The 24,788-nt window shown below is 43.1% G+C and overlaps 1 protein-coding gene across 2 annotated transcripts in view; it reads right to left on the reverse strand.

The window, feature by feature from the left end:
• Window positions 1-7,079: 7,079 nt before the first annotated feature.
• Window positions 7,080-24,788, reverse strand: part of GRID2 (glutamate ionotropic receptor delta type subunit 2) — a 704,126-nt gene continuing 686,417 nt past the window's right edge. The window contains exons 15-17 of one of the 2 annotated variants that reach the window (XR_007203777.1): window positions 13,914-14,154; window positions 11,881-12,276; window positions 9,709-9,797 (exon numbers count right to left, since the gene is read on the reverse strand). Coding sequence is in view for 1 of the 2 variants with exons in the window: in XM_048304515.1 (XP_048160472.1) it covers window positions 9,375-9,797; window positions 13,914-14,154 (664 nt within the window). In the remaining variant the exon portion in view is untranslated. Of the gene's footprint in view, window positions 9,798-11,880; window positions 12,277-13,913; window positions 14,155-24,788 lie in introns of both variants that reach the window. The other variant, XM_048304515.1, reaches the window with a different exon arrangement.

Below are 24,788 nucleotides of genomic sequence, written 5' to 3' on the forward strand. Positions count from 1 at the left end.
TGGTTTTGTTCAAGCAGCAATGCTCAGCTGCAGTCTTGTAGCTCTTGGGAAGCAGCTCTCCTGTGGCAGTAGGCTTGCAAAACCCTGACTGCATCAAGACCTCTGGTACACCCCTGAGTTGCAGAGCGGATTGGTCTGGAGAGGGAGAGAGACTTGTAATTATTTCTATTCTTCAGGCATGCAGGATGATTTGACCTCCATAAAAGTTTTAGAAATTCCCAAAGGGTGAAACCTAGTGTTCATCTGCAATGAGCAAAAGCTCTGTTGAGGCAGAAGTTTAGGCTAGACACAGCTGATGGCCTGCTGAGGCCAGGCGCTTGAGAGCTTTCATCAGGAACCCACAGTCTGCAGAGGCCCGAGTGTAGGGCCCCCATGTGACAGGGGCCACAGATGAACTCAGTGAGAGCCCAAGTGGCTCAGCTTTTGGAGGGAGCTATGGCAGGAGGAACCAGCATCTCCCCCTGCCAGGTTCATGCGGCAGAAAACCCCACCTCTTGCTTCAGCACAGGTGTTGCATCCAGGCTAGGAAGAGTTCTCTCTGCCATAGGCCTCTGTGCCTTCACACCCCTGTGAGAGCACGAGGTAACGTCCATGGGAAGGCAGCACACAGGCAATGTCCAGCCGAAGCTGCTGAACAAAACCCTGGTGTCCCCGCGGGTCCTTGAGCGCCCTGCACAGCCGCCTGGGATGGACACGAGGGCATTTCTCTCCTACCTCTCCCAGCGAGTCGGGTCCCCCCAGCTCGGGGCTCCTGCTCTGCTGGTGTTCGGTGAGCACCGCTAGCCAGCCGGGCTGGCCGAGCCCACACCACGCCACTGAAGGTGCCCCCAAAAGCCTCGCCCTGGTGACACGGCGGCGAGGCCACCACTCGGTCCCCTCGGGTGGGGTGTGCGCCCCGGTGCTGCCCCGCTGCCGGCAGCAGGTTGAATATTGTAGGTGTGGGCGATTAAAGTGTCGCCGGCACAATGGCGGTCTGTGTCCCATTCGCCACGCCCGGGCTCCTCTTTGGAAAGCGCACACAAGAGGTGACACGGCGCTGGCCCCCGCCATTATCCCGGCGGCATAGCGGCGCGGCCCGCCCCGTTTCCCGGGAAATGGCGCTCCCCCGGCCGCCGCGTGACCACCGCGGCCGCGCACGGCTCCGCGCTCCCCCCTCCGCTGCCCCGGAACGGCGGCCCCGGCGGAGGGGGGATGGCGAGCGCTTGGCGGGGGGGGAGCCGCAAGGCTACTGCCGGCGCCCCCGGGGCACTTTTCGGGGACAAGAGCCCCCCGCCTCGGGCCGCCCCCGGGCGCCCTCCCCGTCGAGGCACCGGCAGCACGGAGCGCGGCCCGGGCAGGGCCGTGAGGGAGCCGGAGGCGGTGCCGCAGCGCCACCACCCGGGCGGCGCCGGGCAGGGCCGGGCCGGGCCGGCCGCTAAACCCGCCCGGTACCGCCGCTCCTTCATCGCGGCCCTTCGGCTCTTCTAACCCGTGACAACAGTGCTCTTCTCCCCCCAGCTTCCCTTTCCTTTCCCTTTCCTTTCTTTTGCAAGTGCCCACCATTAACTCAGGAAGAAGCCTGTGGCAATGGATGGAGTTCTGCATGCAAACGCACCACACCTGCCAGTTTCTCACATGGCTTCACCGCTTGAAATAGAAACTCATGTCTCTGCTCCAAGTTAACTTCTATTTATGCACTGCAGCAAATTACTGTGTGCCGTGGATAATAACCCTCTGTCTGTAATGCCAATCCACTGGGTGTAAGTTTTGGAAAGAAACACTGCTTCTATCTGTCAATACTTATGGAATAAATGCTGAGGAATATTTATGGATATGTTTTCCCTTTTCAAACAACTCATATAAGACACAGCAGACTTAATATACACATGGATAGACCTACATCTGTCAGACGATGTAGAAAGTCTTAAAAAGTAAAGACCACAGTGATATTTACTGAAGGCAAAAATGTGTCTTTCAAAAGTCAGTTTTCCAGGTGTATCCCCTCTACTTCTACATATCTTTTATCTTGATGTAAGGAAAACAAAGTTCCCTGTGTCCCATATCAGCTCTACTTTCTGTATTGTATAGATAGGCTGACAGGATAACTTTTGAAGCATATAATGGGGTTCACGGAATTCTGTTTTGTTGGTGGGCAGGAGGTAAGAAAACTTCATCTGCAGTCTCCTAAACCTGGGGAGACATAAAACCAACCCAAGCAACAGCAGATATGATTCAGAAAGGTGGGTAAAAGAGCAAGACAAACCATTCCAGGGTTGCCTGAGCACTATTTCATAGAGTAGCACACTTTCCTGTTACACTGCATCAATTTCTTGCTGTGTTAGCCGTCATGCCGCAGAGACTATTCCTTAAAAATGTGTCAGATAGAAGGAGTAGCAAGTAACCACATTATTAGCTTTGTTCACAGTATTTGCTTTCTTTCTCCTGTTCCCCCGTGTGTAAGCAAAAGAATTAATTAGTAACAACATGGGTCAGCTGTGATTACTCTTAATGTGGTCCCCAGTGAATATTCATATCCAGGGAATATTCAAAACCAAACAAGACCTCCCCACTGTGTGTGTGAAGAAGCATGTCCCTGGCCAGTGGGGGAGAAAGGCAAACTTACCAGCAGTGGCAGGGCTACAATACACTCACAGAGCTGCCTGCTCCTCCTTCTTTTTTCTCCTGGCATTTGACAGGGACATGATCTAGACTGGCAGAGTGCAGCAAATGTAGCACAAACAACCCACAAAAAAGTGGTTTTTTCTTAATTTTTCCAACTGTGCTTTTCAGTTTCTAGCAGTTGTATAATATTTACCACCTTCACACTCCCAGGAAAAATGCTTGCACAAGGATCTTCTGGCTGCTTCTGACTGTGCTGAGTGGGAAAAGAGGGTCTCTCCGCAATCAAGGGGAGTAAGTGACACCTGTGAGTCTTTCTTCGAGTGGCAACAAAAATTAGATTCATGTGGAGCATTTTCCTATACGTAGAAGGAGGGTATGATGTTTCCATCCCAGTTGTGGGGAACTGGGATACTGCACCCTGTGTAGCAAAGCTGCTGCTGCAGCCCCACAAGGAGGGAAAAGTCAGGCAAAGCTCAGCTGACCTACTGGGCAACCAGGTGTGAACCCTCAAATTGTTTGTTTGTTTGTTTGTTTGTTTGTGTGTGTGTCTTGTGAGATCTTTGCTGTGAAATAAATCCCTGTTTCCTTTCTCCTCCCATTCTCCATAGCCTACCAGGGCCCTGGTGCTGGGGTCCCAACGGATGTGGAGGTGGCACACGAACAGCTGAAGCAGGGAGAGCAGTGGCAGAGAGCCCAGCACTGAGCACTCACTTGGGGGGCTGTAACACGAGGCACCTGTGGGACTGTGAAAGCAAACCTGCCTGCTACACCTTGGCAGAGGCTGTACCTGAGCTCTGTGGTGGGCTGACCCTGGCTGGGTGCCAGGTGCCCACCGAAGCTGCTCCATCACTCCGCTTCCACAGCTGGACAGGGGAGAGCAAACATAATGAAAGGCTCAGGGGTTGGGATAAGGACAGGGAAAATCACTCACCCATTACCGTTGTTGGCAAAACAGACTTGACTCAGGGGAAGATAAATATGATTTATTACCAATTAGATTAAACTAGGGTAATGAGAAATAAGCCCAGATCTTAAAATGCTTTCCCTCCTCCCCTCCTTTATTCCTGGGCTTAACTTTACTCCTGATTTTCTCTACCTTCCTGCCCCTCAGTACCCCAGAGGGACCAAGAGTAGGGGCTGGGGGCAGCTCATCACACATTTTTTCTGCTACTCCTTCCTCCTCAGGGGAGGGCTCCTCACACTCTTCCCATACTTCAGTGTAGGGTCCCTCCCACAAGGGACAGTTCTTCATGAACTGGTCCCGCATGTGTCCCTTCCACGGTGTGCAGTCCCCCAGGAACAGACTGCTCCTGTGTATGTGCCCCACAGTGTCACAAATCCTGCCAGCAAACCTGCTCCAGCATGGGCTCTTCTCTCCATGGCTCCTCTCTCCTGGCAGAACCTGCGAGGAGTCTGCTCCAGCATGTGCTTCCCACAGCATTCCTTTGGACATGCACCTGCTCTGCTGTGCTGTCCTCCACGGGCTGCAGGTGCATCTCTGCTCCGCCTTGGACCTCCACGGACTGCAGGGGAATCTGTACTCTGGTGCCTGGAGCACCTCCTGCCCCTCCTTCTGCACTGGCTGGGGCTCTGCAGGGCTGTTTCTCTCATGTATTCTCACCCTCTCTCCCAGTGGCAATTCCTCCTGGGCAGTAACGTTCCCCCATTATTAATTCTGTTTTCCCTGAGGCACTAACATCATCTAGTTGTCTTGTGGAGCTGGCTGGGGTCTCTCAGACATGGAGGAAACTTCTGACAGCTTCTCACAGAAGCCATCCTTGTAGCCCCTCCACTGCCAAAATCTGGCCACACAAATCCCAAACAGCTCTCATTTACTTTACTGCCACATCAGCTGCTGCAGGGGCCAGGAGAGCAACCTAGGAAAGCACCTGCAGCTGGGTGGTTACTTCAGGAGCTGGATGATTGTCTCACGTACCCCCCAAACCTTTTATTAATTAATGGGTTCGCCTTTTAATTCTTTATTTTCATTTGCAGGGTCAGTCTTATAACTGATGATATCTGGATTTACAAATAAAGTTCTTGTTAACTTTTGTTTTGGGACTGTGAAGTGATCCCTTATCCCATCTTGTGTTAGTGCGTCACCCCCTTAGAACAAAGAATGGGACACAAGCATTTACTTTTTTTTAAGAAAGGGGAAAAATTATATTGCACTGAAAGAAATATTGGCCTTATTAGTGCTGGTAGGAATAATTAGCTACAGAAGCACCGAGCTGTGATGTCATGGTGGAGGGGTGTTGTGTGCTTGCTGGGCTTCAGGTGGCTTTCTTTTTCCACTGGCATGGCAGTTACTGATCCCAGAAAGATTTGTTTTTTCCCCTTACAGCAGTGAACTTGTTCTGAGATGCTGAATTCTTCCTTCTGCCTCAAGTTTCCTGTATGACCTGGAGTACAGTAGTCAATGACTTGACAGTTCAGTTTTCCAGCTGTAATGATTTCTTTTTTCTTCTGACATATCTTGCAGAAATAGATTCTGTAGTACACACAAAATATCACACCACTGTGATGAATGGGACTGGGGGGGACCACAGATTTTGTATGTCTCGACAGGTAGTAAATTTATTTTTATAACTACACCTCCTGCAAAGTATTTTCTTTCTAAATTATGTTCTTGGTTCCTGCAATTTTGGGGCATTGGTACAATTTTTATGTTTAGGATTTTGTTGAGCTATGAATCACTTCCCCTGCTCTGACCTTCTTTTGGAGGCCTCTATTTCTGACCTCATGAATAATGCCTTGGGTGAGACATGACAAGCTGATAGATGGTGATGATGTCTTCACAGTTGCCCACTGCTGTTGATGTGACACGTGGATACATGTTCATGTCCCAGTGTTTATCAAAAATTTTGTCTGTGACTCAGATAAAGGGGGAGATACTTGGTTTTGACATTTATTTCAAAACAGCTCTGTAGAGTGAAGAGGAAGCATTAATTAGTACTGAGAGAAAAATGGTTAAAGCAGGGCTGTGTTGGTGTGATGCCTTTGCTGTTTTGGAGACTTTTTTCATTAGCTACAGCCACAAGCATGCACAAAGGAAGCTCATTTACTTTTTGTGTCATCACTCTGTGCAGAGTTGAGAAATTAAACTTTTTGGGGGCATTAACCTCTAGCAAGCTGCACTGACCCAGTGAGTGTTGGCAGAAAGGCAGCTTTATGTTCTCATCACTTCATAGCATCCTATGTAAGTAGGAAAGAAAGAGAAAAAGATACTCTGAAAAATCTGATTTGTTTAGGGAAATGGTCCTAGCCCTTTTTTTTTGGTGAAGACAAGAGGGAAACAAAAGGGACTTTGGCACTGGTCGTGCTGCAGCTGTGTCACTCAGGGCTGCAATCATTCACTTGGTTGGCTCAGCAAAACTATTTATCTCCAGGTGTTTCACTGTTGGTCAATAGAAACATCTTACTAGGAGATTCTTCGAAATCAGATAAACATGTTTTCTTCCACTGCTCCCTTTTTGTTTGTAGCTGGTATCTCAAAAAGGTCATATAACTGCAGATACCATGCAAACAACTCATCTTTATAAACAGCTGGCTTGTATCTCCAGTGGAGCTACTGCAGCAGAAACACTTGACAGTCCTTAACACTATTACTTCCCTGGAATTTGTTGTAAAGAAAGGGAAGTGTCACATAGGGTTCACCATGATGTAGCCCATTATAGAGAGTACATATGTCATACCTGTAAAACTACCTGGCTCTAGAGAGGCGTGTCTGTGAGTGGGACAGGGACGCAGTGCCTCTGTTTAGGTGAATGATCCCCTGAATGCCTGCTAAGCTTAATAGAAAATTGTAAGAGGTCAGAAATATTAAGTGAATAAAATACACTGAATGTAAAAAGCCAGCAGACAAATTTTGGATGCTGCAAGTTAAATTGTCATGGCTGATGTTATTGCAGTACATTCCGCACAGCTTGCTAATGACAAGGTTATTAAGTTTAAAATGTTATTGAAACTTAAAAATTGAGAAAGCCATCATGTATGAAATATGGGCTACCTCCTCTCACACTAAAAGTTTTGTTTTAGGCAGTGTATGTCCAGTATCAGGGAAAATTAACCTCCGTGCAAATAAAGATGGCAAAGTGTGATTCTATAAAAATAAAGGCCGTGCTCCAAGAATATTCCTACATTATATTAAAACAGATGAAAGTGGGATGCAGTATTTCTAAAAATCATGTCCCATACATGTCAGTGCTAAGGAACTCTAAACTCATCCTCCAAAATGCTGCTCGTAAATGCTCTCTGAAACCTAAGCCTTAGATTTCTAAGCCATTGATAAACATGGTAAACACTGGTGTTTTCCAAAGATGCTGTTCACTGAGCTGAGTCAGAGCAGCTTGAGGAGCTCATGCCATCTCCATGGGCTAAAACCCTCCAGTAGCAGTGCAGCAAAACCATGAGTACATTACCTTGTCATAGGCTGAAAATCCCCCTGCACTCAGCAATTGAACAGGAGGAAACGCAAGTTTAGAAAACAATTTTATTAGACAAATTATTTAGACAAATTATACACAGAAAGCTCTGCCACTTGTAACTGAGGCCTCCAAAAAGTGTTTTGTGTATCTGTATAATAGGCAACACATCAAAATAGGCCTATTTTAAATATCGTACATGGTTAACAGGTTTTTTAATAGCTAAAATCACTGCAACATCTGGTATGTCCCTATGTAGCTTGTTGGAAAGAAATTTTCTTTTTTTTTTTTCTTTTTTCTTTTTTTTTCTTTTACTCAGAAGTGTGGATGAGTTCATGAATGTTACAAGGGGGAAGCAAGTTGTGCATGCTTTTAGACACTTGCTACCCTGGAAACAAAATGGCCTTTTGCACGATAAGAATTCGTTCTGCCTTACACAGTAGACAATATTTGAAGATTTAGTACAAAAAACAGTGACAGTACAAGATGCTCCCCCAGAACAGAATTAGCATCAAAATAGAATAGATCTGAAGAATATACCTTTTATTTTATCCTAAAGCAAATCACATATGCTGATTCCTATTAATCTTAGCCAAAGAATGAGTTAGATTAAAGTAAGTGTATGGCTGCATTAAAAAGAAAACCAAACCAAAAAACTCACAGGATAAACTGCTTGCTTTCTACTTAACCGCATTTTTAGTGTAAGGATTACAAATTGAAAGCTCTTCCTATGTTTCTAACAGGTAACGGTGTTACTTGAAAAAGCTGGTGCCAAAGTGGGCACTGGTTTTGCTCTCACTGCTGTTCTTTATCTTGCTCTATACAGTTGGCACTAATGTAAAAAATACATAGCTCCTCTAAATCTAATTTAACATAGAAAGGATTAAACTGAGTGCCTGTTCATATTTTTTCCCCTTAGACCAATACGTGATTATAATTAAGGCCACATCTGTGTGTCTTGAGGGCTTTTTTATTTTCTCTGTTAACGCCATTATTTTATTGATCAACTGTACTGACTTGGAAAAGGATTTATTGACCTTTGATCCATGTTTAACTGCTCTAGAGCTATATTAGCTGTTCATGAACATGGTATACCTAAGAGACAGTTCCATTTGTCTAATTAATTAAAAGGAAAATTATCAAGATTAGCCTTATAGAATGCTCAAAAGCCAATGCAAAACCTAACCAAAGGAGTTACATCTAGGTACAAATGTTTAATTGCCCTGGATGCTCTAATAGAAAAGTATAAAATATGCTCTGTTGGCAAACGATGCAAGTCAGAATAACATTAAAGCAACCTGTCTTTTCTAAATGAAAAGACACCCTGCACTGTACATCTCTCCTGTATACAACACATTTTTACTAAAGCTTTATTAAATGAATTGCAATAGCAACGGCTGTCATTTTATAGCTATATATACATGTATATATATATACACATACCTGTGCGTATATATGTATATATATATATGTATGAGATACTAATTTATTTAACACAACAGAGGCTTCTGCCATATGATACAGTTTACTGTACATAAGAAAAACTTTTAACACTGTACAATCACATAAAGGTCATATGCACTGTTGCAGTGCAAAAGTAGATTTAACTGTAGTCTTTACTGGCATAGTAATGGCTTTTTGTAATCCTACAAAATTGCATTCTTATATTATGGGGCCTGAATGATCTTTGAACTTCATTTGTTTTCCTTTTTTTTTTTTTAATGTTTTTTGTCTTTTTGCCTTTTTTTTTTTAATTTTCCGTTTCTTAAACTGCAGGGTTTGCCTTTGGTCCACAGTTAAAAGGACACACAGCAGTGGAGCGCTGACTGGATGCAGCAGAGTACATGAAAAATACTTAAGTTATTGCAATTATAGTAAAAAAAGGCGGTGGGGGAGGAGGAGCGAATGCCCTTCTGTAAAGTAATCCTCAGGGTTTTCCTATGCATGAATCACTGCTTGTTTCCTATATTTAAAGTATATGAAAAGCTTGAAGTAACCAAAACCTAACGTGGTGATAAACTGAAGAATAAGTGATTCAAGTAGTACAGAGAATAAGGGGAGGCAGAAGAGACTGGACTGAGAAAGCAGAGAAGAGGAGGAGAAAGAGTTGCTACTAATAATTCTGATTCTTAAATAAAATAAAGAAAAAACCCCAAAAACAACCCCTGAACAGAAAATAACCCCCAAACAAAAAAAAAAGAAAAAAACCCCAAACCTAAACCACAACCCTCAAAACCAAAAAATAAGGTAAAGAAGAAAGGTTACATCCATGTTAGTCCCACAATATTACAGCTGCTCCTTGCAAAGGGAGTCCTAAATAAGAAACAGTGAAGAAACTTGTTCTGATGCTCAGATGGAGGTGCCTCGGTCTGGATCACTACCGATATTCAGGCCCAGGGTAGGAGTTGGTTGGTAAGGGATGGATGACATTGTTTTGATTGGGCTTCTGAAAAAGCCCCCATTGGGTGCCCTGTGCCTGAAAGGGCCAGTTCGGTGCTCGGGCACACTGCCGAAGGAGAATCCCGAGGCGGCTTTAGCAGACAGCGTGCGGCTCAGAGTCTGGATCTGCTCTGGTATGAAGGTGGTTGTGGTGATGTGAGTGTTCCTGAAGTCACTGATTTGCTCCAGTGCCTGACGTGTGGGTAAAGTGTCAATGTCCAGCGGGGTCAAGTCAATCGAGGAGGTGGAGAACTGTTTATGGGGACTGTCGTCGTCTGTGCAGAGGCTGTTCACGCGCCTGTGGAGGTGCTCCAGGTCGATCTCCTTGTCATCCTGGGGAATGAGAAAAACAAGAGGCACCACTCACCATTGCCATTTGTGCTGGGCTGAAGTTTCACAGGGTGATCAGCACTGCTCGGGGAGCACAAGGCACAATTAACTAGAGCTGGCTCTTGGCTGATGGTGTCCTGAATGTCACCAGCGAACTCCCCCACCGCCTGAAGCCAGGTGGGAGAAGCCAAACCGAGGCAGACCCTTACACCACAGCTACCTTCAAACCCTGGATCCAAACAACAAAACTCAAAGCGCCACTGGTAGATTTTCAGGAAAAGCCAAGCTCGGAGCTAGGTGGGTTAGACTAGCAACAGCTGAATAAAAGCAAACTGCATGATCTCAAATGCCTGGAATGATGCCAGTTCTTCAACTCCGCAAAGAGAACTAAATTTGGATGTCAACATGGGAGGCTCTGAGGGATCAGGTTGCCATCTTTGTCATCCTCTCAGGGTTTAAGGAAGGGCTAGAAACATCTCAGGTTCCTTTTTGCCTTTATAATGTAAATTGTAGCATAGAAAAGCTGAACATACAGAGAAAAAATCCCAAGCACTGGTGACTCATTGACATCGCACAAAAAGGAGTACACCAGGCAATTTTAAATTACAATGCCGATGGAGGGATTAATTATCTCCTTACCTACAAAGAAGCAATTCCATCTATTCTGATGGAATTATACTTTTGTGGGTAAGAAGAGAAGGCAGCCTGATGTATTTATTATAATATAGCATAGCTCCTCTTACCTCTGTCCCTTTTCCTTCTTAAATCTCTCTTCCCAGAGAACTCAATTAAACAGGTTTGTTTGTTATAATTGAGAATTTAAATGCACAGAAGTTAAAAAAGAGGAGAAATCCTAGGTGACCCAATAAATCACCTCTGTTGAAAATACATATTTCTGCTGAACTGCAAAGCTTAATTCAAAGCAGCATTAAGTACACACGTACAGGGGTATTCCCTCAGTCTAAGTAGTGCAGCTCATTCAGAACAAAAATCAATTTCAACTAACCTTAAAATTTACCTTAATCTCTGTGAAATTTACTAGCTCTTCCAGGCCACTAGAAATATCTCACACTCTAGGACCTCACAGAGGATAATTAGGCAGCCGATAGATGTGCACTGATGACTTCCAGCCTTGATTACTGAAATTCATTGACTGGCTTGATCCAGAGCTCCCTGAATCAATGGCAAAACTCCTAGTATACCAAATGGGCTTGAGATCTCTCCTTTCTCTAGGAATGAAGTCAAGCACTCATTCCTAAAAAGTCCACATCTAGAACAAACTGCAGGAGTTCACCTACTTAGCAAAATGGATCACTGAACATTTGCGCTGGCACCATGCCGAACACAGAGCCCGACTGGAAGGAGACTGAGAGGTCAGCTCCCCTCCAGGACTGCACCCTCTGAGGGCAGGGACAGGCAGGCAAACCAGGGGAAAAGGGGAAGGGAACAGGGCATCAGGGATCTCCCAGGGACTGGATGATCACTGACCGCAAGGGCTTTGGTTTGAGCTCATCATGGGAAGGAAAAAATGCAGTGCTCATTTCTCGGACTTAGCTTTCTGTCTATCATTTATTCACAAGTGGACATAGACATGGATGCACATAACAACCACACAGGTGACATCAAATCCAAACGCATTCACCAAACGCTCTCTCCTAAAAAATTTGGAGCTGCATATGGATGCAGGAGAACTGGGGCCACATCAGAAGCTAAAGAAATATACAGAGGCTCCATTAGTGTGTGCAAGTCATGACTATGTCTCTGAGGGACAGTCCTAAATATTTTTCCTTTTTTCGTGTATTTTTTTTTCCTGGTTTTGTTTTTGTTTGTTTGTTTTTATTGTTGAAAAAAACAAACATACAAACACTTTGTAATTTAAAATGCCAGTCGGGAAAATATTGGAATTACATAGTTTCTGAGCCTCTAAGAGTTACTCAAAATATATAAAATAGTCCTCTTTCTTTTACAGAGATGCATTTGGGGCTAGGGTCAGACCAGTGAAAATATATAAGCGGTGATAATCTCCCATGCTTAGCCCACAACCCAATCTCCACCCAATTGATACACCAAAATGAGACCCACTCACAGTAAGATTGTGCACATCTCCATAATATGATCTTTCCTCTTCTCTCTTGTGTGATCAGTAGTGAAATATTCAGCAGTTTTCACATTTAAATTATCATCAGGCTTCAGAGTCAACATCCCATTGAGATTACTGGGGCGGTTCATACTTCTCTCAGAGCTACTGTTTAAGGCTGTCTGCAGACTCAGGCAGACATCAGTGAATGGGTTACTTCTGGCATGCGACCGAAATGTTATCTTCGCAACCATTAGACAATTTGTTTCAGTATAAATGCTTGCATTCTGGAGCACAAGATGGCAGCCACCAGGAAAAAGGGTTGGCTTGCTGACCACAAACTGGCCCAATCTGACCCCCGATTCTGGACTAGTGGCCTGGAAGAGCCAATGGATTTCATGGAAGCTAAAATGAATTTTAAGAAAGTTAGTTAAGATGTATTTCTTTGCCGAATGACCCCCATATCCAGGATAATGGCGACATTCAGCACATACGTCCACGTTAAACTCAGTTTTGAGCCAAGCTTTTCAATTTAACGTTGAGATGAGCATTTAAATGCTAAGCTAATGACCATATAATAAAGATCAAGGAGGCCAAATTATACCATTTGTGGAAAGTACACACTTGAATTTCTCAGCATTTGAAAGTTGAAATAGAAAATTTTATACTTGCGTAAAATATCTGTGTTGGCATTTTTTTCTTTTCCTTTGTCATTGATTTTCATGTTTTGCACCAGATAAATATAAAGTATGAAGTTCTGAAAGTTTGGGTAAACAACAATCCAGTAAATTTTAGCGTTTTAAAATAATTTACCAGGTGAAACTCTATGGTTTCCGTTCCTGAGAAACCCAATTTAAAGACTAGAGATTCCTTTTTTTTTTTCCTTTTAATAATGGTCCGGTCCAGATCTTGAACAAAAAAGAAAAAAAGAAAAAAAAAAAAAAAAGCTTGGGAATTAAAACAGGCAAGAAAAGATTAAATGTATTTTAACATCAGTGCCAATGTTGTCTAATTAGGTGGTGTAATTAATCCTGCCTGATTAGACAGCATTAGATTAGCAGGAATAAACACAATGGAGAAACTGCAGAGAAGGCAAGACCACTGCACACAAATTAACAGCAATACCCCACAAGCTACACAGATGTGCCTAAGCTACACAGACAGAAAAGCTATATTTGATAGTGCTACATTAAAGCTCATATTAGGTTCAGCTTTGGGTGTTGCTTCCAAGGATATTTTAATAAATCGTTTTGTCCCTAATTTCGTTTTAGCATTTTGCAGACGTAAAAACTTAATTATGAACACAAGGAATTTGGTGCAAAGTTGCATAAGGCTCAGATGGCTGGTAGAGGGACAGGTAGATTACCACAGGAAGGAAAGCATTACACATGCAGGTGTAGAACCAAACTCGTCTCAGGTGAAAAATAATATATTTCTCTGTGGCCTCTGTCCAAGATTTTCTGAAACTAGCCTGTAGCAGGTTTCAGAAATAAGTCTGGTCTGAACCTGAACAATCTAACGTAGTCTTGCTTCCCTGGACTTCAGATGAAGTAACAAGAACCAAAGTTCATGGAAGTCTCAAGGGCTTAATGTTTCTGAAAATGGGGACAAGCTTATTCAAGAAGCTAACTGCTGATTAAAGGGGTAAATTTTGCAAATGCATTTTGAGAGGCTCAGCCACTGAGCTTAGGGGATGTATTTTTCAAGAAGAAGCTAAGACACCTAGTGAGAATTAGCTGTCACTAAAGGGAACAATGAACTAAATATTGATGTATTAATAATGTACTATTCTACAAGTAACAGTTGTGTTTTACTCAGAATAGTTGCATATTTATACATCATCAATATACATTTATTTTCATTCAAACTTTTCTAGAAAGAATAGCTAAAAAGTTTTTGAGGAACATCATTCACCTTAAAAAATCAGGAAGCTAAAGAAGTATCTCTGAATTTGATTCCCTTCCCTCTCTAGTGCTATAAAGTCAAAGCAGCAATCTTTAGGGTGCATGAAAATTCCCCAGGAGAAATGGAGGGTCTAATACCTCTTTTGATGGAACCCGGGAGCCTTTCCTTTTATTCCACCACGTTTCCAACATTGCAATGAAACAGGATAGGACAATCCCTGCAGCGAGGATGCAGAAAACACCTGCAAAACTTTTTATGTCCAGGGCACCTCCTTTCTGTTTGGTATCCACAGATGAGTAAAGATCACACTGACCGTTCTTCGGCCACCACTTATGCTTCAGTATGTCCATGTCGCCGTTCTGCTGCAGCTCCAAAATCCTTGGGGAGAAAGCACAGAGTCAGGGGTTACAACGGGCCTGAGAGTGTGAGGATGTAAATCTGACTGCCTGCAACCTTCCCACATGTCTCGGAAAGCCAAGCAGCAGATGAACCTGGACAGACTGATTTAGCCAGAAAAGAAAGCTTGATTATGGGCTTGCCTGTTAGACTGAGCATATGGATATCTATGTCACACTTCAGATACAGGAAAGCACACACAAGTCTTTCTTTCCTTCTTTTAACTACCTCAGTGAAAATGCATTTCTTCATACACTGTATTTTCTCAATTGGCATTTACTACAGTCTATGTCAACTGACTTTCATAGTCCGTTAGATATTTGACAATATTTTGAATTCTAATCACTGGCGAAGAGACATGTCAATTAAAAAAATCAGAAGGAATGCACATTTCAGATCTACCACACGTTACACGTGGTGTTGTTGTAAACTGATCTTTATCAGGTTACCTACTTTTGCTGCTTTGGAGAGAGAGCAAAGCCATCTTATTGCAATCAGTGATGACCTAAACTAGTCTTGCTTAATGTCAGAATGCAACCTGATGATAAGTGATTCCACAGGAAGGTTCCTTGCTGTGGAATTCACTTGTCCTTGGACCTACATACCCAGCCTTCAGCCAAATATTGACTGGGCAGCTTTGCAAGGACAACATATTTAACTAGACTTCCTGTGGGATGAAATGTTTGAAAAATGAGAATTTTGTTTGGAAGAATATTTTCATATTTACTCCATTTAATTCTAAGGAGAATATTTTTTTAAAAAAGCACCCAGAAATGACGATAATAACATCTGGGTGCCTCCGAAATAAAAAATTCAATGATTTCAACCAAAAAAAGAATAAAACAAGGGAAATGTTTTCCTTCATGTAATAAATTTGTTTTTCATTTCAGTGTTGGAAGGCAAACAATTACTACTGCAATCATTTGACACAGCATACAAAAAAATCCAAGTGCACACAAACCAGCAGAGGTCTGGGATGTTGCTACCAGAGAGACTGTACTGCACCAGAGGAGGAAGGAAAGCTGTCCCCCTGTCTCAGGGCTACCACAACAGCTCAGTGCAGTGGTCTACATCAGCCTTGAAAGGGAGCTTGAATGCACCTGGGGACCACAGGGCAGCTGCTCTGTACAGAGGTTGCTCAGTCTCTGATGCTGCTTGAACAGGTAGTTGTGTCCATGAGGCCACTTAATCTGCTATGGCACATCCTAATGACCATACACTTGTGCTGTGGTCTTGCCAGGAATGGGAGGCTTGACACAGCCACCAGTGGCTGAAATCCCTGCACGGGTCTGGAGGGAGCTCTCACTTCCCACTTAGGCAGTATGTCTGGTGGCTGGGATCATGACCTGTTCAGAGGGGAACTGCTTGTTCATTCCTGTGCTGTCCCAAAGGGAACAGTGCCCTCCAGGAACAGATCACAGGTGATACACATGTCCTTAGAGACACTGGAATCACCTTGTTCATGTAGCTTTGAGTTTGTAAGAAGTGGGACAAATTCTGTGCAGTGTCTGCTGACAGTGCATCGCTCAAGGTCCAGGCCTGGAGAAGGGTAGTTAAGGTCAGACTTGCCTGGACTATATTTTGACTTCTCCCAAACCCAGAGACAACTTAGGAAAACCTCATCCTGAAGCTTCCTGATGGTGCAGGGATATTTCAAGGATGGGAGGATTCTCTGTTTTGATGCATGAGACAGAATAGCTGTTATGAGCCACCCATGTTCAGAGAAGCTTTGGAGGGATGGGTACCATAGGCAGGATTGCTGCCATTGCTGCCTGCAGCTGCCTGTTGGGAGTGTGTAGAGAAGATCAGGTTAGACCCTCAGTGACAGAAGGAGATGCAACTGGGATAAACTGGAAGATAAGAAATTACAACCAGATAAGAGGAGAATGGGAGAGGTCAAACACTGGAACAGAGAATTTATGGCATCACCACCCTTGGTAAAATTCAAAGACCCACTGGGAAAGACCCAGAGCAAACTGACCTGCTCTAAACAAAGGACTGAATTGGAGAACAAATTACTCCTCTGCAACTGCAAACAGAGTCCATACACTACCCTCGGTCACGGCATGCAGTCCTTATGGAAAACTCACCATAATCCTGGTTCTCGCTGCCCCGGAATCCTGTACTAGGATTAAGGCGAGTATTTTGGCCCAAATATTCCATTCTGACAGGTTAGCAGGAGCAGACAGCCAGCATAAACAGAGCCCTTTTGTATAAGTTCTTTTGGAGTAATAGTCAATTAATTTTCAATACCTAATCCAAACATATGTGCTTTTATATTTAGGAATTACTGTACAGAACAACATCCATGGGGTTTACTTCTTCCAGCAGCGGCTGTAATCCCTGAGCAGGGCTATTTTCTCTCCTTTATTCAGTCAGGAATAGAATGAACCATCCAAATGATTGCTCTATTCTCATTAATTAAATGATTCTTCACTTGTCAGTATAATTCCTGATTACACAAGACATCTTTTTAACAAAAGGCATTTGCATAAAGACACTGAGCTTTGGCTTGTTCCTTAACGGAGATTTATTCCTAATTGTATTCTTGGTAATTATTGGCAATTTTCTTTATGGATGTAACATATAAGTTCAATTATTTAAAGGAAAACGTGAAAAAAAGATGTAGAAATTGGGGATAGTAATGGTATCATTACATGGGAAAGCTCAAGAAGTGGAAAGCTTATAATGAAGCCTTGTAAAACTGCAGCTGCAAACAGAATTTAAGGGATAAAATACATATTGAGAGAAATGATAAGAGCACTGATATCTAACTATATTAATGTCACACAGGTAAAGAGGGACATCCTGCTTCTGTTAGGCTTTGGAAACACTTGATTCAGAATTCACCTGTTTGTGGAACCAAAATAATAGTTAACACACTAAGGAGATTTAACACTTCTAACCTGTTCCTAGTTATGAAACTTCCTATCTTTGCGGCTCATTTTCAGAGAAGAAAATTGCACTTTTATGGAAATTCCAGGAAAAACACAGGAGGAGGGGAGGTTCCTTGCAAGCAGGCGCGCCGCACACGGGCGCTGCTATCCCTGCGTGCTGCAGGAGCCTCCCACACGATGGCACTCTTTCCATAAAAATACGTGGATTTGCCGCAGCTCCTGGCAGGTTCCCCGATACGTTAATCAGATGTACCTGTTGGGTGGCAGACACTACAATCAGTTTGGTATTTGATTTTCAAATTTAATAAATGACTAAAGCAATAACACATTAACTAAATGCTTCAAATGATAATGATGTTCTAATGCTGTAATTCCAGCAAGGGCATCTCCTTCTAAGTCTCAGAATTTTACGACTGAACTTTTTCCTCAATGGCCTTGGCTCTTTTGAACCTGCTTATTAGTACAGAGTCGTACTGCAAGCCATAAGGCAGTGGGAAGAGTGGTGGAAAGTAATAAGCAGGGTGCATGACTTCCTGATGTTTTGAAATACCATAGTCTTAAAAAGCTTACAAAAGAAGCCTATATATCGAAATAATCCGATTTGTCCAAAAAACTTGACCTTTAAAACTTGCTTACAGATAGAGTGCAGGTCTTAATATATTTTTCTTTAGCAAGCAAACTGCTAGAGTTACATTTTTCAAGGCAATGACGTAAATTTATTGAGCTGCACAAAAGAAAATATCTGTGTGCACTTTAACTGATTTGGCTCTGAATTCACAGTGCCAAGTGATGTCTCATGGATATAAAAACAGAAAACTAAGCTGCCTGTGGTTTCCAAATCTAACAGGGATGTGAACAAATCCTAATGAATCAATGGGAATAGGGCTGGATTCCACTTGATAACTACATACTTTGCTGCTGGCAGTGAAATGTAATTATTCCTCCAAAATGCCCACAGATAAAACCCCCCAACTTAATATGATAGCAAGGTGTCACAAATGCTCCAAAATTGACCTCTGTGACAACATCTTTTTTGATCTAATTTTATTCTCAGCTATCAATAATGAGCACGAGATACGAGAGATCATTTACAATGATATTGGAAATGCCAGTGCAGGTCCTGAGATGTCAAAGGTGACTGAATATCAGCTTTCTGCACCAGGAACATGTTGTCCAGAGGGATAACTTCCCCATTGGCACTGATAAGGAAAAGGATGTGATGAGGTGCTTGGCTCTAGTCAGCAGATCAGACTGCTGCAGAGAGCAGATTTGTAGAACCAATGTAATGAATGCCCGCTGTCAAAGAGGGAAGAAAAAGTAAATAAATTAAAGAAAAATGCTATAGTTGTGTACCTTGGTGGGCTCTGCCTCGGAAGCCTGAGCCAAGGTCCCAGCCCTTGTGCTGGCTCCCAGGGGGCTCACATGGGTCGCCTTGGGAGCACTTGGTGCTTGCAGATGGGACCAGGCAGTGACAAGACCTCTGGTAACTTCTGCTAGCCAAAAGTCAAATTCCTCAGGCAAAATCTTCTTGCTGGAGCTTTTCTAACAAAAATCTGGTACAAAGTCTTTGCAGAACTTGGTTCTCCTCTTCAAGCAAGATACAAAACTAAGCTAATTTGTAAGCATCCTTCAATTATCAAAGTAGACAGGGACCCACAAGGAGAGTTTGTGGGTTTTTTATTTCAATGAAGCAACTGCCTAAATCCTTCCTATTCGCTGCACCAACTGGAGTGATGCCAGCTCCTATTGCATCTCCCTGAGCAAGCTTTAGGTTTTGGCAAAGCAGGGTCCTCTCTCGGCAGCAGAGCAGCTTTCACTGGTGCCACCTGGAAGGCTGGCTCAGGGCTGGTGCCAGAGAGGGATGGCTGCTGCCCAGCCTGGCTTGCTGCCTCGTGGGACAGACAGGGGGAAGGAAGAGGGCAATAAGAATGGAGACAGGCAAGCAGGAGACTCTTGAGGTCTTTTTTCATCTCCTCTCCTGCCAGTGGTACCTCACTGTCTCATTGAGACCTGGTGAGTTTTCATATTTTACCCTCATCCTTGAGGCCTTGTAGGAGACACACATTGGTGCTCAAAGCCTTGACTTTGATGCCCTAAATCATATTTATAAGATTTATAGTATCACATTTCAGCCAAGAAAAGGACATGTGGGAAGGTGTAGGGCAGAAGTCATTGTCCTGGGATGAAAGAAAGAGGGGAGCAGTGCAAGTGCCTGCTCCTGAGTGAAGGAGGTGATGTTGGCAAAGCTTGCAAAATGAGCAAAGCAGCTGGAAGCAGAGATCATTGCTATAGCAGCCCTTCCTGCTACTACAGATCTTGATATCTGTGAGAATTTTTGGTTTTGAAGAGACTGTTTTCTGTTTTTCTGTGTGGATTTTTTTTTTAAGCCAGCTTTTTAATGAGCTGCCAGTCATGGGCTCCATGAGAGGAAATCTTGTGTGCCAGCCAAATGCTGCCAGAATAGACGAAGCAGTGCTCCCTCTGCACCCATTCCCACCACTTAACCCAGCAAAAGAGTGCCCTTGGGTCCAGCTGCAAAGCCTGTTTTATGGCAGGGGCTCCAAGCAGATTTAAGCCCAACTAACTGGAGGCCCACGAGGGCGGGCAGGTGGTCGCCTTCTGATCTGCCCCTCAGCAGGGCTCAGCACCACACTGCTGTCAGTAGGAAGTCAGTGCACAGAAACAAGGATAAGCATCTCGCCTTCCAGAGATAACAGAAGAAGCAGTAGTAAACCAGAGCTGCTGTTCAGCTTTAAGGATTTGCACATCAAACAATATTAAAAGAGAGAAAGCAGCTGACCTTCTGTCTTGTTCAGCAACAAACCATTACCTTCTAAAGATGCAGCACTCATCACTTGGATCCCACAAATTAGTATCACTTTGTTCAATTTAGAGAATTTCTTTTTACCTAAATCTGTTGAACTTACATGGACACTCCCTTTCAAATGCAGAAGGCTAACTTTAAATGAAATGGCATCTGCAGTAATAAGAAATGAGATATTAACTCTATTTATTACATGACTGGTGGAATTTGATAAGGACTGCTCTACGATAGTTTTGTCCAAGCTGAACAGCTTTGCTGAGTACATAATAACAATTCAGAGACCTACATGAAGATAAAAATCAAGTTATTAAAGATCTTCTGCTTACTTTTTATATAGAAAAATAGAAGCGAGCTTTAATGGCCTTTCACTGTGAAGAACCTTCCTGCTCAGGAGAAAGCGGTGATAAAAGTATTAGTACTTATTTATAAATCCCAAATGACAAGAGAACATCTACAGACAGTTGCATAAATATCATGAGTTCATTAAGCTCAGTGCTCTTATGGTAAACACCAAATTAATTCATTATGGTGAGTCACGGTACACCGCCAGCCTTATTAAAACAAAGAAATGTACTTTCAAGGTACATTGGTTCCTGTGCACTACCCAAATTCCAGCCCCTTTTAGAAAATTACTTGAAAAATGACAGTTACTAGGCTTTATAAAATAATTCAGTACTTCATGGCCACATGAACACCCTGGACATAATTTTCCTCTTGCTTTCATTACCATAAGCCAAAAGCAAGAGCAGAGACAGCTCGTGGAGTCTGCAGAAGAACCGAGCAGACTTTGATGTGCTCCCCTCCACTGGGACAGCTCTGCACTCCCTGTCCTTGGTTTGCTCTGGGAAATGTGCCTTTCTAACTGCCCATGCTTCCAAAGTTGCCTCCAAGATCCACAGATCAGCTGTGGTGCATGGGACTGCCACAGAATGGAGACAGTACTCCTTCTTAAACTTACACTCTCTTCACACTGTCTCCTATGACAATGCCTGTGCAACGCTGAGGGCAGTCAACAGTGATACTGGGGCTTTATGAGCAGATTTTATGCTTACAGACATACAGCTCAAGGACTTGAGTTGCAGGTCCCAAGCAGCATGTAAGTAAATCAGGAGCTCCTCTCAGAATTGAAGTAGCTGATAATTTCACACAAAATCAGGAAACCCCAATGTACAAAGCCAGCAGGAGTTTCATCCTTAACTTTCAGACAGCAGAACCCAACACAGAGCACACACGAGAGCCCCAACCCTTCTGGATAGGCTGTGACAAAAGTGGCATTTTTCTGAATCAGTACAGGATTAACCTCGATTAACCAAAAATGGAAGGCTTGGAAATTGCCCTCTCAGCCTGCTGTTAAGGCTAAATGCATACTTCTTAGGTGTCTTCTCCCTCAAATCTCACCTCACTGAACATTTCCTCCAGTGTCACTTGTCAGCTGACCCCTGTCTGAGAAGCCCTGTGGTTAACAAGCTATGTAAATAACTGCTCCCCTGCTTAGCAGGAGAAAGAAAACAATTGAGAAAAGCAGTTTAGTTTGATTTTGTTACTTTTTTTCCCCCAAGAGTGAGATGCAAACAGTTATTAGGCTCAATTACTATTTCAAAATGCATTCTCAGATTTTTTGGACACAAAGCAATAATTCAAACACCAAAAGCTTTCATTAAGAAAATACCAAAATGAAATACGAAAATATTTGTCTTTCCTTTTAAGGAATTATTTTTTAATTAGATCATAAGGAATAATTTTAACTAATCTGTTTAGAGCCTCTGCTGATGTGCTATGAGAAGGATAAATAAACTAGTTCACTGAACCCTGACCTAGCACTTGTGAAGACACAAGCCTTGTCTTCAGCTAAGGAGCAATTACAATAAAAATTAAATCATTAACATGATTAATCTTAAGAGTTGTGGTGACTAGTGAACTTCAGTTTTTATATACTGTATGTGTTTATGCTGCCTGTAAAAGTCAAGCACTTATTCTGGCTATGACAACATGCTATTTGCTAATATCAAAATTGGACTCCAATGAGTTGACAAGAGGCAGAATGAAAGCAAGCCAAAGAGATGCAAGAGAGCTGGAAAGGAAAAGATAGTGAGTCCCATGGAGAGCCAGAGCATATCTGCAGTCAGAAAGGCAACACCTTGGGTGGTCTTTGAAAATGTCAGCAGCATCCTTAAGCACACTGTGATATTTGGGTTACTGGGTGCAGGAAAAGATCTTTCACTTCAGTGTAAGACCCTGGAATTGATCATGTTTGCTTGGAGTCATGCTTCCAGCAGTGTGAAGCCTCATTCTTATACAAACCACCCACATCTATACTTCGAGAAACAGAAGAGAAACAGAAGACACATTAGCTACACTAAATCCCTTGAACTGACAGTCTAGAACAGCTCTTTCTTAAAGTAAGAGATCTAGGTGGCCCTTGCATATTTGACATTTATCTGCTATTTACCTAAGCAAAAATGACAGAAATATTTGGCTGATGATTCTTTCATGTTTTAAACTGCTTGTGCAGTGATTTTTTTTTAAGCCCTTAAAAATTAAAACCTCCAAAATTGCCATTTTGATAGTGTTTAAATGAATGATTTATGTACCTTGACCTAGATATAATAATTTGGATTTTAGAGACCCCAAATCAATAGCTTATCTCCAAGGTGAACAGAGTTGTTGATAGAATAGGAGAAGCTAGACAGATAAATACAGAGTCTGAAGATCAAATCACAGTAATATGCTTTGTGTCTGAAATCTGACATTTAAAAATATCTCAAATGCTTTTATCTTCTTGATACTTGGTTACAGGAGTGAAAGCTTCCCAGATTCATTCCCATACAGGGTTATAAACACACTGAGGTTTGAAACCACTACTTTTGTACATGAACACTGCAATAACCAACCTTATACATCTACATTATACCGAGGGCAGCCGTCTCCAGACAATCCCTTGGACAATGAAAGTAAAAACATTTAAGATTATTGTATAGGATATATTATTGCTTCAAAATTTAATTCATTACTTCGATGTGTTCTCCCAAGCAAAAGCATTTCATAGAGGAACCATTTCTAGAGACACCACCGAAATGTTTTTCTTTAAAGCTTTTTTCAAATCATACCAGTGAATACTTTTCAAATACATACACCAGTGTAGAGACTAGCCAGGGAAGCCTAAGGAAAAGCCACAATTCTGCCTAGAAATTGTAAAAGTTCCCACCAAGTTTTCCAGAGGCACTGAAGCGTGGATTGGACTACACTTAAAAAAAATCGTATTTCTTATTCTGCACCTTGGGGTTTGAGGAATTCTACTCCTGCTGTTAAGGCTAAATGTGTGTCAAACCACACTTTTGACACAAGGCTGGCCCAGGTTACAAACAGATCTGCCTGAGATGGACACCCTGGAAATACTGCTTAGGGCACCTTGGCTGGTTTGGGGCTTGCTCTGCCTACTTTCCCTTCCAACCTGCATCAGGCAAGACTTCCTCAAAGACATGAGATCATAAATGTCTCTATCTCCATGAGCATTCAGGTCTTTTAACAGCCCCCCAAAGAGGGTTTTAACTTCTCCTGAAAGAAGATTATGAAAGATAAAGTAGTACAACTTTGTGAGCAAGAAGCTGCCCGAGCACAGCGCTCGGCTCAATCTGAGCGCAGCACAAACCCATGGGCTGTGCTGCTGCTGCCTGTTGCAACCCTACTGCTCTTATGGATGGGGAGATAAGGTAGGAAGTTGCTCTTCTTCAAAAGACTGAGTGATTACTTCCAGGAAGGCATCAGCATGCCAGGCTGCCACCTCTGTGTCTGCTGGTTTTCTGCCAACAGGAGAACTTCTTGGCGATCAAAGTCCCTTTCCGTGCTCCCCAGGGCTACCAGCAATGCAGAGAGGTGAAAAAGCCTGGCACACAAACCTTGCTAGCTACTGCTGTTTAGGAAAGTTAATAACTGATGGTTTATTGCCCACCTTCCACTGCAGTGTCTGTCCACAGGGCCTGCAGGCTACTTTGCATGATAGGAATCAGGCTTTAAGCAGCATGGTGTTTGCTTGAGGGAGCACACTACCCGAGATTTCCATGTTATGAAGAAGTGTCTTGATATGAACCAAGTGCCATTCAATCTGGATAACAATCTGCAGGAGGACTGAGTGTTTATCCTGTTAATAGAGGCAGCTCCCTGGTAATGCTGCAGTTTTTCAAAAGTTTGGCTGTATTCTTGTCTCACAAAATTTGCCTAATCAGGTCCCCTGGTCTCCTCTGCATTTCAATAAGCAAGGGCTGTACCTGTTCATGTGTGTAATGTTATTTTTTTTTTTCCCTCTGGATTTTAGTGCTTTGGAGCAATACAGAACAATCAAGACCTACCATTATTTTTGCTGGAGGAAGCAGAGCAGACAGGAACTAGCAGGAAGATCTGAAGTTTTGCATTTCAGCTCATACCTTTTTTCCCCTGAAATGTAGGTCCATATTATTCACACACTGATTACTGACCTGAAGGTTATATTCCATTCAGCTCAGGAGAACAGGAGAAAGGAGACATAAACTGGCATAACAATGACAGCACACTTGTATCCTAAAAGTATTCTACAGCTTGACCAACCAAATCTTCAATTACAGCAGATGCCTTGGAGCACAAATCTTTCATAGTCATCCAGACCAGATAATGGGCTTGCTTGCCCTCCATTATAGTACCTACAGTCATGTCTTTTATAGAATTATCAATCCCACTTGCAGTTCTGCAATTTCTACCATGCGAACCTCAGAGGAGGAATCTTGGGAGCAAATAAATGAACCTTTCCCTCCTTCTCCCTTTACTCCCTCTCCAGCAGACACAGCTCATGAAGCAGCTTCCCATGCAGCTTCCCACAGGGGCCACTAAGCTGGGCTTGCTCATTGTCCCGTGACACCGTGCCA

Source organism: Corvus hawaiiensis, chromosome 5, assembly GCF_020740725.1.
Source record: "Corvus hawaiiensis isolate bCorHaw1 chromosome 5, bCorHaw1.pri.cur, whole genome shotgun sequence".
NCBI classification, from domain to species: domain Eukaryota; kingdom Metazoa; phylum Chordata; class Aves; order Passeriformes; family Corvidae; genus Corvus; species Corvus hawaiiensis.